General features: G+C 43.6%; 1 protein-coding gene and 1 long non-coding RNA gene across 3 annotated transcripts in view; one reads left to right on the top strand and one right to left on the bottom strand.

Moving 5' to 3' along the window:
* Window positions 1–16,638, bottom strand: part of LOC146404833 (uncharacterized) — a 1,439,763-nt gene that overhangs the window by 19,243 nt on the left and 1,403,882 nt on the right. The gene's annotated exons all lie outside the window — the stretch shown is intronic.
* The window catches only part of SLC3A1 (solute carrier family 3 member 1), a 43,843-nt gene that overhangs the window by 22,700 nt on the left and 4,505 nt on the right, over window positions 1–16,638 (top strand). For both annotated transcript variants that reach the window (XM_085015329.1, NM_001123042.1), the window contains 5 exon segments: window positions 5,782–5,901; window positions 8,565–8,689; window positions 10,086–10,281; window positions 13,508–13,675; window positions 14,667–14,783. In XM_085015329.1, the coding sequence (XP_084871455.1) occupies window positions 5,782–5,901; window positions 8,565–8,689; window positions 10,086–10,281; window positions 13,508–13,675; window positions 14,667–14,783 (726 nt within the window).

Raw genomic sequence — 16,638 nt, 5'->3', positions numbered from 1 at the left:
GAGTGGAGTACGTGAACAGAAGCCTTATTTACTAGTCCTGCAGGCTGAAATCCCTCTTGAGATGAATCATTACTGCCTCTGGTTGAGAGGTTAGACATTTTTGCAAGCCTGGTTTAGAAGATTTCCTATTAAATAAGAAAGGCCAACCCTGTAAGAGAAGGCTCTTTGCTCCTGGAAAGGGACCTTTCACATGAAGGGACTTCCGACACCCTCCCCCACCCTCGAGCAGGGCTCGTTTCTGCAGCTTCTAGTTAAGCAGGTTAATAATTTGCAACCCTGAGAGTTTGTGGTGGGGAGGCATTTGCAATGACTCCTGCTTGCACACGGGTTTGTACTCAGAGCCTGAGCCTTCTTCCTTCTGGCTTCCATCAGATTTCAGCTTCTCTGCACAGTGGGAGGCTGCATGTAGGGAACACCATGCGTGGGCACCCTCTTCTCTCCTCATTGCCACCCCTCCTTGCACTGGCCCTTTGAGAATTTGGCTCTGCCCTGAACCTGCGGCATTTTCAGCCAGAGACGTCAGGAAGTTTTCTCAGAGGAAGTGGGGGCTTATTTTTGTCCAGTATGTTATACTTTTCCAATCACTTTGATTTTTACTTGCCCTCCAAATCCCTTATTTGGCAAATGAGGAAACGGGCCCAGAGAAGTGAAGTGACACAGGACACAGTCGGTAAGCTGCAGAGCAGGGAGGAGACTCCAGATGCCGTGGCCCTGCCTCTGGTGCTCAGTGTGACTCCAAAGCCACCATGTGAGAATGCTGAGCCCTGGAGTGTGGGATCCAGGGAGCTGGTGTGTTCATAGCAGCTGGGAACCGGGTGCCAAGATGCCCTCCTGGAATCCAGAGCAGAAATGCTGACTCTGCTTTGTCCCTACTGAGCACAGTATTTATGGAGACAAGCAGCTCCATTCAAAATAAAATTTGCTCACTATCTGCTTTATACACCAGCTCTGTGCTCGATACTAATCGCTGCATCATTATTACACCACCCATATGTCCTGCACTTCATTATAAACTATCCCCTCTTTTAACAGTACATATGCCAGGGGTACAATGGGTGGTAAGAGAGATGCATGGTGTGGCCATTGTGGGGCTTATCTTCTGGAGGGGGAGGTAGATAAACATGAAATTACAGTGAGATGCGCTGAGTGGTCATGACTGTGGGAAGTGGGAGTGTGGAGGGCAGGCAGCTAACCTGGTCACAGAGTAGCAGAGACCCGGGAGGGGTTTACATAGGAGGCAGTGGTACCTGGAGGATGAATAAGAATGAACCAGGTGAGGAGGCACAGGTGGGAACGCTCCCAGCAGAGAGAAAGCTTGGATCACCGCACAGTGGAGTTGCTAGGCGTTGTCCAGTATGGGGACGAGGGGTGGCAAACCAGGAGCAGGGGTCCTGGACCTCACAGGCACATGAGTGTTTCTAGATGACAAGGCTAGTCTGTGTTGTCCCAAGTGGCAGAGGGATCAGGTAATATAGAGACCCAAGCATCAGTTGACTCTGACAGCCATATCTCATTTAATCCTCACGGAATCCCTGCAAATATTCTTTTATTATTAGGCAGGTATTATTTTACTTTTTCTTCTTCTTCTTATTTGTCTTTTTGGAGTTGTAGGGGCCATCCTACACCACAGCCTCAGCAATGCCAGATCCGAGCTGTGTCTGCGACCTACACCACAGCTCACGGCAACACCAGATCCTTAACCCAGTGAGCGAGGCCAGGGATCAAACCCGCAACCTCATGGTTCCTAGTCGGATTCGTTTCCAATGCACCACGATGGGAACTCCAGATATTATTTTATTGATGAAGAAACCAAAGTTGGGAGTTCCCTTTGTGGCTCACTGGTAACGAACCTGACTAGCATCCGTGAGGATGAGGGTTCCATTCCTGGCCTCACTCAGTGGGTTAAGGATCTGGCATTGCCATGAGCTGTAGTGTTGGTGGCAGACTCAGCTCAGGTCCTGTGTTGCTATGGCTCTGGTGTAGGCTGGCAGCTGCAGCTCCAATTAGACCCTAGCATGGCAACCTCCATAAGCCATGGATGGTGCGGCCTTAAAAAGCAAAAAAGAAACAGAGGTTTATCAAGATCATGCAGACAACCTAACTCATGCCACCATACTGGGGTTCAGGGAGAGATGGGATGGTACCCAGACAGGTCAGATTCTGGAGCCCCTGATCCCTCCTCCATGTCCTGCTTCTGGAGGAATTAGCAAAGAATTTAAACCTGATTTCCAAAGAGCAGTAGGGTTGGTTTTCTTTCCTTTGCTTTTAAGCAGAGGATATGATTTTCTCTCTGTACTTCTGAAATATCCTACGCTTTCTCATTCCTTCTTGAGGTGATGACCTGGGATTTATGTCAGTATCAAGAAGATGTCTTATATGTCACATGTAAGAGCAGAGCTTTTCTCTATTCCAAACCTGGCTTTTTAGGTAAATGGGCCCAGTGACTTCAGCCATCTCAAAAGGAAAGCTTTGCCTCAAGGTTTTGAGAATTTGGATACCAGGTAACATCAAACTGAGTTCTTTCTCATTCAGAGCAGTGAGTTGTTTAAGGAGAAAAGGATGAAAACATGCCTGGTGGAAAAACCAGGACTATGTGATATGATGGGAGTTAGGAATCAGGGACACAGTGTATTGTCCCGAGTCCCGTGATCCCGACATGGGTCACCCAGACCTTGTGGAAGCAGGTTCTGTGTCCATTTCCCCATGTGGCACCCTGGGGGAGTTTCATAGGCATAAGAGAGAGGGTTAACAATTAAAATCTGGAGTTCTCTTTTTTTACCTGGTTGAGAATAAATAGCACGAAGCAAATATTTTTCAAGAGCAAATTTTAGATTATCTGGGTGAAAACCTCAGCATTTAAGATGACTCTCAAAAACAAGCATTCAGTTTTTGCTGTTTTGTCTCATCGCACAAGGATAACATCTCTTACTGGACTCCAGTGAAAATCCCTGCCGGGGCCACATGGTTATGCTGAGCTACACATTTCTCATTCTTTAATGTTGGGTCAATAGTTAGCAATTCTGAGATCCCTGAAGTCAATGAGGACCCCATGAAGAAAACCAGTAGCCTTGTTTTAGGAAATCAGTGCTTAAAAGCTTAATGTTTACAATAGCATGATGGTTTAATGTTTTCCCACATTTTTGTCAGAGGCTGCTCGGATGGATTATAGTTACTTGTGTCACCCCACTCCTGCTCTTCTGTCAATGTTCCCTCTTATAAAGAACAGCGCCACCTGGGGGTAGATCTGGGTTGTGTGGGATCCGAAGCTTGTAAACATTGGGGGCCTTCTTAATACCAAAAAAAAAAAAAAAAAAAAAAAAAAAAAGGAGTTCCCATCATGGCTCAGTGGAAAAAGAATCTGACTAGTATCCATGAGGATGCAGGTTTGCAGATTCGATCCCTAGCCTCGCTCAGTGGGTTGAGGATCTGGCATTATCGTGAACTGTGGTGTAGGTCACAGACACAGCTCGGATCCAGCATTGCTGTGGCTGTGATGTAGGCCGGCAGCTACAGCTCCCATTCAGCCCCTAGCCTGGGAACTTCCATATGCTGTGGGTGCAGGCCTAAAAAGAAAAAAAAAAAAAGGAAAAAAAATGGTTATGTTTATTCAGAATGAAAAAAGAATGTGGGTAGAAAAGGGCCCATATAATGAAGGGTCTTAAAGCTTAAGCTTGGTTAGCTTTAGGCTAAGTGAGCCCTTGAAGCCGACTACCACGAAGAGGTAATTCTTCAGATCCTGTTGTACAGATGAGGTGCCTTCTTATCTGCTGTCTTCTCTAGCTGAATCACTAACCAACTGTGTTTACTTCCTGTGGTGCTGACCTCCCTAGCAAATCCTGCTTTTCCATCCACCTTCTTGTATTATCATTTAAAGCTTTATCAGGTCTGTGACTTAGATTTTTTTTTTTTGCATTAATATTTGTCTAGCTGAGGACTCTCAAAAAGAATTCTTGAGACTTAGGACTGTGTCAAGGTTGTGTTGTTTTTGCTCATGGTTCTAGTTCCAAGTGCCTTGTCCATAGTGGGAACCCAAATACCTATTGAATGAAGGATTTTGTGAAGAAGTAAGGATGTTAACAATAAATTTGTGGGTTTTGTACCCCAAGAAAAATTGTGCTGGGGAGGGCCATCCTAAGGTTATTAGGGTCAACTGTGTTCATGATGAGGCCTGTTAGCAGCAGAGCCTGGCTCTTAGATTTGAAGACTTTGTTCAAGCTGTGCCACTTGGGATCTGATCTGCAGGGGCTGACAGCAGCATCAAGCCCTACATCCAGCTTATAGAAACTTTTGGGAGCCTTGAAATGCAGCACCCCAGAGCTCCCATATGCACATGTAGACACAAGAAACACACTTGGAATCAAGCAAGTGATTTTGGGGACCCTCCTCATTTGGGATCTGCTCCCCTTACTAGGTGACATTTGGCTTCTTCATTCCAGTGTATTACAGGCAGTACTGCCCTAGCATGATCTACACATGCCAGTAAAACCTTCCTTTCAGCAAGGATTGAGCTGAAAGGAGAACAGGAAGAGCCACTGTCCCTTTGCAGCAGGGTGGCTTTCAGTGGGTGCAGGAGTAGGGCCAGCTGTGAGGGAATGGCTTGGAGGGGAGAGGGGAGCTGAAACCTGGGCCCTTTTCCAGGTCACCTGGTCCTCTGAACTGCCCCAACACAGGCCAAGACATTCTCTGCCTCCATGCTTGGCCCATGCTTGCCACAAACAGTCCAGAATGTTCTTCTAGATCTTACTCCTTGATGACATCCTGCCGGTCAAGTTCAAGCCCTAGCTTTCCCTTGTCTGGCTGTGTCCACCCACATTAAATTTGATCCCCTTGGAGCTCCAGCAGCCCTGCAGACAGAGGAATCTCATGTTGAAGCACGTCCTGCCTTCCATTCAGTAACCCCCTCGGGTCTCATGTGTCCCCAACTACTCTGTAGATGCCTGGAAGCCAGGGAACATGCTGTACTTCGTCAGTGTCCCAACAGTATCACAGTGTTTGACTCGTCCAGACTTGATAGCTCATTCTTTCATTCCACAACTGGTTCACTAAGTAACAGGTGCCAGGTCAGTGGCAAGGGAAACAGAAGTGGAAGCTGCCGTCTCTCCCTCAGGAATCTCCCAGTCTGGTGAAGAACCCTTCATCGTTAGCTGCTTAATTGGTTATTTTCTCTCAGTTCGGAGGGACCTATTTTAGGAACTGGGCATGGGGGAGATGAGCTATGTTCCCAGTTTCTCCCAAGTCCTATCTTTCATTGTGGTTTCACTCTTTCATTTTGAGTGGACTCTTTACGTGCTGGGAACATGCTCATGGCATCAATGACAAATGTGAACATTTTGTATTCAAATGTGAGGGAAGAATGAGAGCCCAGAAATGCAGTTACTCCAAGTTCATTATGCTCAGACACTGCTGTGCTAATAAACAAGAATACACCAATGAATGCTGTACTTGCAGAGGTGATCTTTTTTTGTTTTTGGTTGCACCTGTGGCATATGCAAGTTCCCCGGCCAGGGATCGAATTTTGAGCCGCAGCTGGGACCTATGCCACAGCTGCAGCAAGGCCACATCCTCAAGTCACTGCACAGGGCCTGGGATGGAACCCGCGCCTCCGCAGTGACCTGAGCTACTGCAGAGACAAGGCCAGATCCTTAATGTGCTGCACCACAGTGGGAACTCTGGACGCTATTGTTTTATGACAGAAAGTCATTTACAGACAGAACCTTTATGAAACCTTACCACAATAATGTGTAGTTAATGTAACCAAGCATTTTGTTTCTTCACGTTTAGGAAATCATACAGTTCTGGCTCTCAAAGGGTGTCGACGGCTTTAGTTTTGATGCTGTTCAGTTTCTCCTAGAAGCAAAGCATCTGCGAGACGAGACCCAAGTGAATAAGACCCAAATCCCGGTAAAGTTTTGTTTTAAACATACCTATATATCTATAAAAATATTTTAAAATATATTCAGTGTATTACATATATATGTAATATATATATTTTTCCTTTTCCAAAAATGTCATCAGAGTGGTTTTTTTTAGCCAGAGACACCACTTATCAGAGGTGAGTTCTATCCTGCCTGTAGGAAGTGCTTTGAATCATTTTCTTTAGGAAACACCAAGGAGTTTCAAACACATGTGACCAGATCTCTCTGGTTTCCTCCAGAGCGATCCCTTGAGGAGCCCTTTGGTGACGAGTGTTCTGAGGGCATGGACAGTGTAAGGTTGTAACTTACTGCGATTTTGTCATTCACTCAAGGCTCAAGGGAGGTGCCTCAGTTCTGCAGGTGCTTTTGTAGTCATTAAAGAACACAAAGGGGAGTTCCCGTAGTGGCTCAGCAGAAACGAATCTGACTAGTAACCACGAGGATGCAGGTTCGGTCCCTGCCTCGCTCAGTGGGCTAAGGATCTGGCATTGCTGTGAGTTGTGGTGTAGGTTGCAGATGCAGCTCAGATCCCAGGTTGCTGTGGCTGTGGCATTGGCTGGCAGCTACAGCTCTGATTCGATCCCTAGCCTGGGAACCTTCATATGCCCTAAAAAGACAGCAAAAGAAAAAAAAAAAAAAAAGACACAAAGGTAGAGAAGGGAAGGGAAATAACACTTGCTGAGTGGCAATTGTGTGCTACGTGCTGTTTCCTTTTAACTCTCTCAGCATCGCCTGAGGTTTCATGATCTCCATTTAGCAAATCTTAGAGAAATTAATTTATTGAGGGTGACAGAGGTGATGAATGGAATTACTGCCCAAGGCTACCTGTTACAGAATCTGGACTCCTTGTGTTTCCTCACCAGTGGTCCTCAACCCTCCCCCCATGCCACACATGAGAGAGGGTCATCACATGCCACTCTCCTTCCTCTAGTTGACCACCATTCTACTGTCACTCTATTTTTATTTATTTATTTATTTTATTTTTTTTATTTTTTTGTCTTTTTGCTATTTCTTTGGGCCGCTTCCGCGGCATATGGAGGTTCCCAGGCTAGGGGTCCAATCGGAGCTGCAGCCACCGGCCTATGCCAGAGCCACAGGAACGCAGGATCTGAGCTGCGTCTGCAACCTACACCACAGCTAACGGCAACGCCAGATCGTTAACCCACTGAGCAAGCGCAGGGACCGAACCCGCAACCTCATGGTTCCTAGTCGGATTCGTTAACCACTGTGCCACGACGGGAACTCCTGTCACTCTATTTTTAATGACCAAGTGGACAGTATCCTAAAGTGCATTCCAAAATAATGGATTTTTTTTTTTTTTTTTTTGCTTTATAGGGCTGCACCTGAGGCATATGGAGGTTCCCACGCTAGGGGTCAAATCAGCCGCTGGCCTACACCACAGCCACAGCAATGCAGGATCCAAGCTGTGTCTGTAACCTACACCACAACTCACGGCAACGCCGGACTCTTAGCTCACTGAGCGAGGCCAGGGATCGAACCCGCAGCCTCATGGTTCCTAGTCGGATTCATTTCTCCTGCACCACGATGGGAATTCCTGGATTTGTATATTTACACAATGAAATGTCAAACATAAATGAATTATAGTGCCACACAGCAGTATGGGTCAATTCATGATATAATGTGTAGCGAAAAAAAATTATTTTATATATAGCATGATACCCTTTTTAGAAAGTAATGAAAATGAAATTCATATTGTTATCAACTTGGTACTTTTGTCTGAGCAGTAAAGGGAAGCTGGGCTAATTATGAGACCACATTGTGAACCACAGGTAATGATTAAGCCATCTTCACTTATTCTTGAAGAAATTTCAAGATAACCTTGCTATCTATGGTGAGTCTTAAGATTGGCATACGTTTCCAGTTATGACAGATGATCAGAACAATGGGTTTTGTGTGCTACCCAAGAGAAACTTAAAGAATACATAATTTCAAGAAGACATCTAAGATTTGAAAAAAAATTCACTTGATCTAGGAAGGGAAAATCACTTATCAAAAAGGGGTCCACTGAATGGATGGCAACTCATGGACTGTCTAGCTTGTCTACGTCCTAACCCAGGACTTACAACCTGAGCTTGTGTTAATCTTTTACTTTGATTCTAGAAGATTACTATAACCCTAGAAAGGCACAGCATGAGAATCAGGAAAAATTACTGAAATGCTGGCAAAATATAATAGTAAGAAAAGAATGATAGAAGTGGTAAAGAAACAAATTTAAATGCATGATATTAATAACTTTGTGAGCAGATAAAGTACAAATGTAATAATAAGGTCTATGGTCAATAAGATAATTTGTTTTGTTTGCCTTTAAAAAATTCCTGGATTATCTGCAGTAATAAAATGTTTAGGCAGAAGATTTTGTTAAATACATTTGTAATCCGTGTTTAGATGTTTGGTAAGACTTAACTTGTTTACTGGATTTATAGTTAATAATTTAAGCACCAAAGGAAGCCCTAATAGTCTTGTTCTTCTCCATCCACAAAGTCCCTTGAGCAGTAAAGTCCTAGGACCACCTCTGAGCACGTGTGTCTCGGCTTGAGCCCTTTGAAGAGACAGTCCAGATTCACACGAGGCCAGCTAGGGGCACCTGACATGTGACACGGTGGTAACCGTGCTGTCTTGTTTTCAAAGGCCACGATCACACACTACTCGGAGCTGTACCACGACTTCACCACCACACAGGTGGGGATGCATGACATTGTCCGCAGCTTCCGGCAGATGATGGACCAATACAGCAGGGAGCCCGGGAGATACAGGTAACCACAGGTCACACGTCTGTTCTTCACAGGCACAGCGCGGGACCTGCACTTTATCCCTCACAGCCATGAATTCTCAAGAGGGTCAAGTTACCATTGAACAAACCTAATTACAACTACGTAATTATAATGTACTTTAACTTGGCTATGCCAGGGCCTGGTATATTCTCTTATGCTGCTTAACTTGGCTGATTTTTTTCCCCTCTTTTGTAAAATGATCGCAGTACTTATTCACAGGAATTTTGTGAAAATTCGTGAAAAGTTATTACCTAAAGGTTAGTCATTAACTATTATCATTTTTATAATTATTTAACCTGTTAGAGTCCAAATGTTCCAACTCAACTGTTGGCAGCTCAGTCTATGAAGTACTTAATAATGCCTGCCACATAATAAAACATTCTGTGTTTATATAGATTACCCAGGTGACTCAATGGAAAAGGAGTTAAGAAATTTCTCCTGCTTAAAGTAGGTCCTCTGATCACTATCCTTATTTTACAGAGGAAGCAGATTTTTGAGCGTGCAGGTAATGGTCACACAGGTAGTGATGGCAGAGATGGGATTGGAACTGAAACACCCCTTACGCATTAACGCAGTCTCAGCTAAAACATGCATTGACATGGGTCATTTCAGGCTCCTGTGTCTTCTCCAAAGGGTGTTTGGTTTTCAAATACTGACAGTGCACCTGATAATAAAGTGAAACTTTATAGGGATTCAAATACAAGGGGAAGGTTTTTTTGGGAACCCCATTGTACCATCTATGCAGACTTGTACATTCTAAGTGGAGGGATAAGAATTGCTAAAGAAAGTCTTCCTAGAGGAGTTCTTGTCATGGCTCAGTGGTTAACAAATCTGACTAGGAACCATGAGGTTGAGGGTTCGATCCCTAGCCTTGCTGAGTGGGTTAAGGATCTGGCGTTGCTGTGAGCTGTGGTGTAGGTCGCAGATGTGGCTCGGATCCTGCGTTGCTGTGGCTCTGGGCATAGGCTGGCGGCTACAGCTCCGATTGGACCCCTAGCCTGGGAACCTCCATATGCCACGGGAGTGCCCCAAGAAATGAAAAAAAAAAAAAAAAAAAAAAAAAAAAAAAAAAAAAAGGCTTCCTAGAAGTTACTGAGTTTCAGTCAGATTTAGAAAGAAAACAGCATTGAGATCAAAAAGTGTTTTAGACACGGCGTAGTATTCAGCTGGTCTTTGGGTTCAATACGATGGGAAATTGCCAGGTGACCCAGTATGCCATTTTTTGGTCATCTGGTTTGATGATACCTCCTTGTGAGCCCTAACCTGATACAGTACATTCAACCTCTCCTGCCCCCCACCTGTCATTGAGACATAGCAGCTGCAAAGCTCTTTCCCAGTCTTCCGGCCCCAAAGACACTGCACCTGCTGATTCTTACAGGTTTATGGGGACTGAAGCCCAAGGAGAGAGCATCGCTGGGACCATGATGTACTACGGGTTACCTTTTATCCAAGAAGCAGATTTTCCCTTCAACAGTTACTTTGGACAGCTGGACACTCCTTCTGGGGACAGTGTGGCTGAGGTTATCCTGTCCTGGATGGAAAACATGCCAGAAGGGAAGTGGCCTAATTGGATGGTAAGTCCTCAGGCCCAGCCCAGCAGATGGTGTTCATGTGCCTGCTGAACAGTCACTTCTGAAACAAGGGGCCTGTCTGTCTCTAAGTGACCTTCACTTTGCCCTCATTCTGATTGTTCGGTGAGCCAGGCCCATTCCAGCTTCTTGTCGTTCTTTATGCTTTTCCTTCTGGTTCTCAGACTAGATAATCCCAATGGATCTGTCTCACTGGCCAATCCCTTGGTCAGTTCAAATTTGTCAAACCCCTGTAGTGAAGTTTTCATTTTGTTTATTATACTTTTCAACTCTGAAATTTCTATTTGGTTCCTTTTCATAATTTTCCTTTTTTGACTCTATTTGCTAAGACATTGTTCTCCTGTTTTTATTTTTTGCTTTTTAGGGCTGCACCCACAGGATATGGAGGTTCCCAAGCTAGGGTCAAATCCAAGCTGCATCTGTGACCTACACCACAGCATATAGCAACGCCAGATCCTTAACCCACTGAGCGAAGCCAGGGATTGAACCCACATCCTCATGGATACCCGTCAGGTTTGTTACTTCTGAGCTGCAGCAAGAATTCTTGTTCTCATATTTTTAAGGAATTCCATAGATCAGGTGTTTGAACACAGGTATAATATTGATTGAAGGTCGCTGTCCACTAAGTCCCGTATTTGGATTTCCTCAGCCAAGTTTTCCACTGACTGCTTTGCCCCCTCTGTATGGGCCATACTTCCCTGGTTCTTTGTATGTCTTATATTCTTTTTGTCGAAAACAGGATATTTTAATAAGTGTAGAAATTCTAGAAATCACATTTTCCCCTCTCCAGTGTTCTCCTTGGATTCATTCTGTAAAATCTGTGTTACTTGTTGTGTGCGGCCACTAGTCTCGATTGGTCAACTGTCGACTGGAAAAATTCCTTAAATGCCTTGAGTCAGTAAGTCTCTCAGCCTTTGCTGAGGGGCTGTTTGGGGTGGGGGCGCATCTGTTCAACACTTGGGCAGGCAGCTTACGACTCTGCCTTAGTCTTCGCTTTTGCTTGCACAGAGCTTCAGGAATAGCCAGAGGGGAGAGATGAGTGCGGGCTCAGAGATTCCCCGGGCATTTCTAGATTCCAGGAAAATGTCAGAGCCTTTCAAAAGTCTTTCATTCATTCCCCAGCTAGTAAAGGTTTGGGTCAGTCTCTGTTTAGCCCAGGTTGTTAACCCCGCCTCAGGCAGTGTGATGATTATCAATTGCTGCTGATTGTTTTGAGGTAAAGACTAACTGCACAGAGTCAACTCTGAGTCAGATCAGATAAAGAAAAAACCCGACCAAAGGTGAGCTGCTAGAAAGGTCAAGTAGTGATGATTCTCTAGAGATGGAGCTTTTGATGAACTCTAAACCTATTCTGGCCCTCCAGTGGTGCCTAGGCTGTTTTTTTACGTCTACTGTGGGTTTTCAAGGCTATCTTGGACCCGATGGGAGGGGTATGACATTAGGGCCAGTTAAAATGACACAAAGCTTGCTATTTTTACTCAGATGCAGCTATTTTTTTCTTGACTACTCCTTGGACTGTTATAAGCCTTCAATTTCCAGAGTTCTGAAAAAGTGGATTTTTAATAGTTTTTTCAGCATTCTCCTTGCTTTTATGATAGAGATTTTTGGAGGTCTTTATGCCACCACTCCAGAAGTACTCCCTGTATCACAAATTATAATATAGTTTTAGCACTTGTTTTTTCATATACTAAAAGTCTCAGGTATCACAGGTAACTGGACCTCAGCCTATGAGAGGCCCTAATCTCTGTCCATTGCTGATCTTGATTTCAGTTTTGAAAAAGCAAAGTGCTCTAGGTCTGAGAGACTTGACAAATGACAGGGCTTCTTATCAAATGCTTTTAAGATAATGAAAAGAAGAAACGGTGGCAAAGTTTGACCTAATTTTCTGGCCATAAAAATAGAAAAATACTTTGCGGTGGTCTAGAAAGAGATAATTGTAAAGATAGTTTTAGTAGATCTAAAGAAACAAAAAAGTAAACCCCTGCCTTTTCCTGAATTTCTACAGACTCAAGTTCAAAGGCTAGTTCTGCCTCATAACCTTGGATGATGCAGTTTCTCAGAGCCTGTTTTATCATTTGTGGAGATAATACCCAACAGGACTGCAGTAAAGGGGTAAATAAAATATAACGTAGGTGTGAAGGTACTTGTAAGGTGCCTGTTCAGCTTAAGCACGAGTTTGAGTTGTACTGTATGGAAAGATTTCTTAGATGATTTAGATGACGACTAGCTGTTAAAATAGGTAGTTAGAACATTTACCAGAGAAATATATATATAAAAATAGAAAACCCTGTACAATTTTTTTTCCCCTGTCTTTTCAGGACCACACCCACAGCACATGGAGGTTCCCAGGCTAGGGGTCAAATCAGAGCTACTGCTGCCAGCCTACATCACAGCCACAGCCACAGCCACGCCGGATCTGAGCTGTCTGTGACCTACACCATAGCTCACGGCAACATCCGTGTCCTCGTGGATGCTAGTCAGATTAGCTTCTGCTGAGCCATGATGGGAACCCCCCAAATTTCTTCTTAGATTGATTTATCTTTTAACTTAAAATTTGTTTTGGGGAATTCCTGTTGTGGCTCACCAGGTTATGAACCCGACCAGTATCCATGAGGATGAGGGTTCCATCCCTGGCCTCACCCAGTGGGGTTGAGGATCTGGCATTGCCGTGAGCTATGGTGTAGGTTGCAGATGCAGCTTGGAGCAGGTGTTGCTGTGGTTGTGGCGTACGAAGACAGTTATAGCTCCAATTTGACCTCTAGCCTGGGAACTTCCATATGCTGCATATGTGGCCATAAAAAAAAAAAGAAAAACCAGAGAAAAATTTTATTTTGGATAGTTCAAAAGTCACACACATATGAAGGGACACAATGGAAGTCTTTTTCCCACTCCTGACCCCTCCCTTCTTGTCAATATTCTCTTATCCAAAATGAGCAAAAATACTAATACACACCCTCATACATTCTGTCTTCTCTGCGATGTCACTGAAGTAAACTGTCAGCAGCAGGTTGTTGATCATAATGCCCGAGTCGGTCAACTGGTCAATTAGGCAGTCAGGAGCAGGGTTAGGACTCAGACTCAGGCTTGCTGAAATCTAGGTACCCCTGGTTAACCATGTTCTTCTGCCTGGTCAACTTTTTGTGAAACAGGGTAAATCTTCTTAAAAAAAACTCTGTATAGAGTTGTGCTCTTACATGCATCTGCCTTTCAGACTGGTGGACCAGATAATGCCCGGCTGACGTCTCGTCTGGGGGAAGAATATGTCAACGTCATGAACATGCTTATTTTCACACTGCCTGGCACGCCCATAACTTACTATGGGGAAGAAATAGGAATGAGAAATATTTTAGCCACAAGTCTCAATGAAACCTATGATGCTGTAAGTTAATATAACTTAACCATGTACCACACCAAATCCTCATTTTTTTTTGCCAAATCAGAGAATTTGGTATTTCTGTTCTACTGCTAAAAGTCATGATTATTCTTAGTGTTTAGGCAGTTGAGCTGCACAAGTGAATTTCTTCTGTAGAGCCCAGGACTTGCATTTTAAGGATGTTTTTCAGCTGATTTTCAGGTGCACTAAGATGTGAGACACCAGGTTTTGAGTTTGAAATATTATTCATTGCCCTCTACCAGAGACATGGAGTTAGGAACACCTATTATGGTGTTTATCTGTATTGTTAGATCTCGTCTGACCATATCACAAAGATTTTTCTTTTTACTTAACAAATGTAATGTACAGCCTTAGGCCTGAGTGGTTTAAATTTTGTTTTTGTTTGAGGCTATGGATCTCACAATTGTGCTGCTAGGACGATGAATGATCTATACCTCTAATTTGTATGGTTAGTTCTCAGTTGTCAAATCCAGCTTTCTTAATATTTGGTCAAAGTGAAAAGGTCCTACATTTGTGTGTACATTCAAGCGATAACTAGGCTGGACAAAAGAGGACAGAATCTAGGCTCATTTGCACATGGCTACATACTAGCAATCACTGTCATGGCTTATACGGTATGAGTTTACAAATGAAAAAAGCAGCCAAGATTCCAACCATGTGCTATAAAATTGGGTTGTGATGGATCATTGTACAACTATAAATGTAACAAAATTCATTGAGTAATAAAAAAGAGCAAAAAAAACAACAAAAAGATTCCAACCATGTATATTGATGTTCAGTTAGTATAGTTTATTCACCCTCAAGATGTCATCATCTATTTTCCAGCAGAAAATATAAAACTGGTTTCTGTCCTGAGGCCTTTTCATTATGAATGCTAATGAATGAGTACTAGCTGAGAAATACAGGGTATTTAGTAAATCATGGCTGAATTAATTTCTCTTAATCACTGTTATTTCTTTATGGTCTTTTGACATAGGACACCCTTCTTTCAAAATCACCAATGCAGTGGGACAACAGCTCAAATGCTGGGTTTTCTGAAGGCAGCCACACGTGGTTACCCACCGGTTCAGACTACCACACTGTGAATGTTGATGTAAGTATCAGTGAAAATTTTATGCTGACTCCAGGAGCAGGAAATGAATTTCTGTTGCTGACAATATACATTTACCTTGAGTTGTCTAAAACCTTAACTGAGGAGTTCCCGTCATAGCGCAGCAGAAACGAATCCAACTAGGAACCATGAGGTTGCGGTTATCATTGATCCCTGGCCTCGCTGCCGTGAGCTGTGGCGTAGGTCAAAGATGTGGCTCGGATCCTGCATTGCTGTGGCTGTGGTGTAGGCTGGCAACTGTAGCTCCAATTCGATCCCAGCATGGGAACCTCCATATGCAGCGGGTGCAGCCCTAAAAAGTGAAAAACAAACAATAAAAGCTGAATTGAGGCCCTTTAGGTCAATCACAGACTTCTTAAAGAGTTTTCCTTCCTTCCCCCCTCCCTCTCTCTTTCTTTCTCACCCTGCAGCATATGGAGTTCCTGGGCCAGGGATCAGATCACAGCTGCAGTTGCCACCTATGCTGCAGCTGTGGCAACACTGGATCCTTTAACCCACTGTGCTGGGCCAGGGATTTAACCTGTGTCCTGGTGCTAAAGAGATGCCACTGCACCACAGTGGGAACCCCCAGTTTTCATTTTTACAAAGGAGTTGGCAAGTCATGTACACACAGGTACAAAAGTGTGCATCTGAAATATCATACAGACTATACCGCTTTTCATTGGAATGACTGTGAGCCATAAACTATTAAGGACATTTTATAGAGGTCTTTCAGTTAAGACCTCCTTTCTTGCCCCTCAAAAGGAAGGAGAGAAAGTAGGAGTATAACCAGTCAAGGAAGAGCTAAGTCAGTCTAGGGTAAGGTGGGCTTGAAGGCAAGGCTGTTTCCCTACAGAAACTGTAGACATGAATAATCCCTAAAAGCAGCTGTTCAGAAAACGCACACCCTCTGGCTTTTTGCCTGTACTGATTTCTGTTCTCATGGTGATCAAGTTTGCCAAGTTCAGCAAATGAATTTCCTAAACAGGAATGCATCAATTCCAGCAAAGTGCTCAATATATTTCCTTAGATCAGAAAAATGTGAAATGATTTCAAGTGAGTTTCAAATGTTTACACAATCTAAACCACTAAGGGGAAGAGAAATTATTGGCATCACATCTAGATACTTAACTTATTAAGTACCTCCTCACCCCCAATCTACTGAGTATTTTGAAAAGAGTCTCCAGATTATTCTGATACAGAACTTTGAGCAAACTCTCCTGTTTTCGCAACTCCCAGGTTTGTTTTACATATTCGTAAGTCCTTGAAACACAAAAACTGTGTTTTACCATTTGTTTTGGATTAAGTGCCCTTACTGATTTTCATTATGTCCACGTGTCCAAAGTACTTCCATAGGCCAATTTGAATCCAATATAAAAATGTACACCAGCAAAGATGGAAAAATGTAAATGCAAATTAAAATAATGAAAAATTTTTCTATCAGATGAGTCAAATCTTTAAAATGATCATAGATAATGCTTGGAGGGATGCTGTATCAATTGAGTAACTCAAAGTTAAGAGGCAGTGCCATTTTAATAAAATACATCCACAACAGTCCTAGAACCAGGCAAGAATTCAAGTCATTTCTAGAAGAAAGTAGGTAAAATTGAGGCGTTCCTGCTGTGGCACAATGGAATTGGTGGCATCTCTGCAGCAGTGGGACACAGGTTTGAACCCTAGCCCGGCACAGTGGGTTAAGGATCTGGTGTTGCTGCAGTTGGCTTGGGAACTCCATATGCTGTGGGGTGGCCAAAAAAGAAAAAGTAAGTAAAATTAAGATGACAAAGAACCAAGAGCACAGAAACCATAGTCTAAAACACACAAGGAGAAAAAAGAACAGGAACAGGTGATGTTTTTC

This window comes from Sus scrofa, chromosome 3 (genome assembly GCF_054392235.1).
Source record: "Sus scrofa isolate SSC_HxYL_T2T_F1_AM1 chromosome 3, Sscrofa_HxYL_maternal_Yorkshire_Landrace_v2.0, whole genome shotgun sequence".
Taxonomy (NCBI): Eukaryota; Metazoa; Chordata; class Mammalia; order Artiodactyla; family Suidae; genus Sus; species Sus scrofa.
Note: the sequence above shows the minus strand (reverse complement) of the source record. Positions and strands in the feature narration are given on the sequence as shown.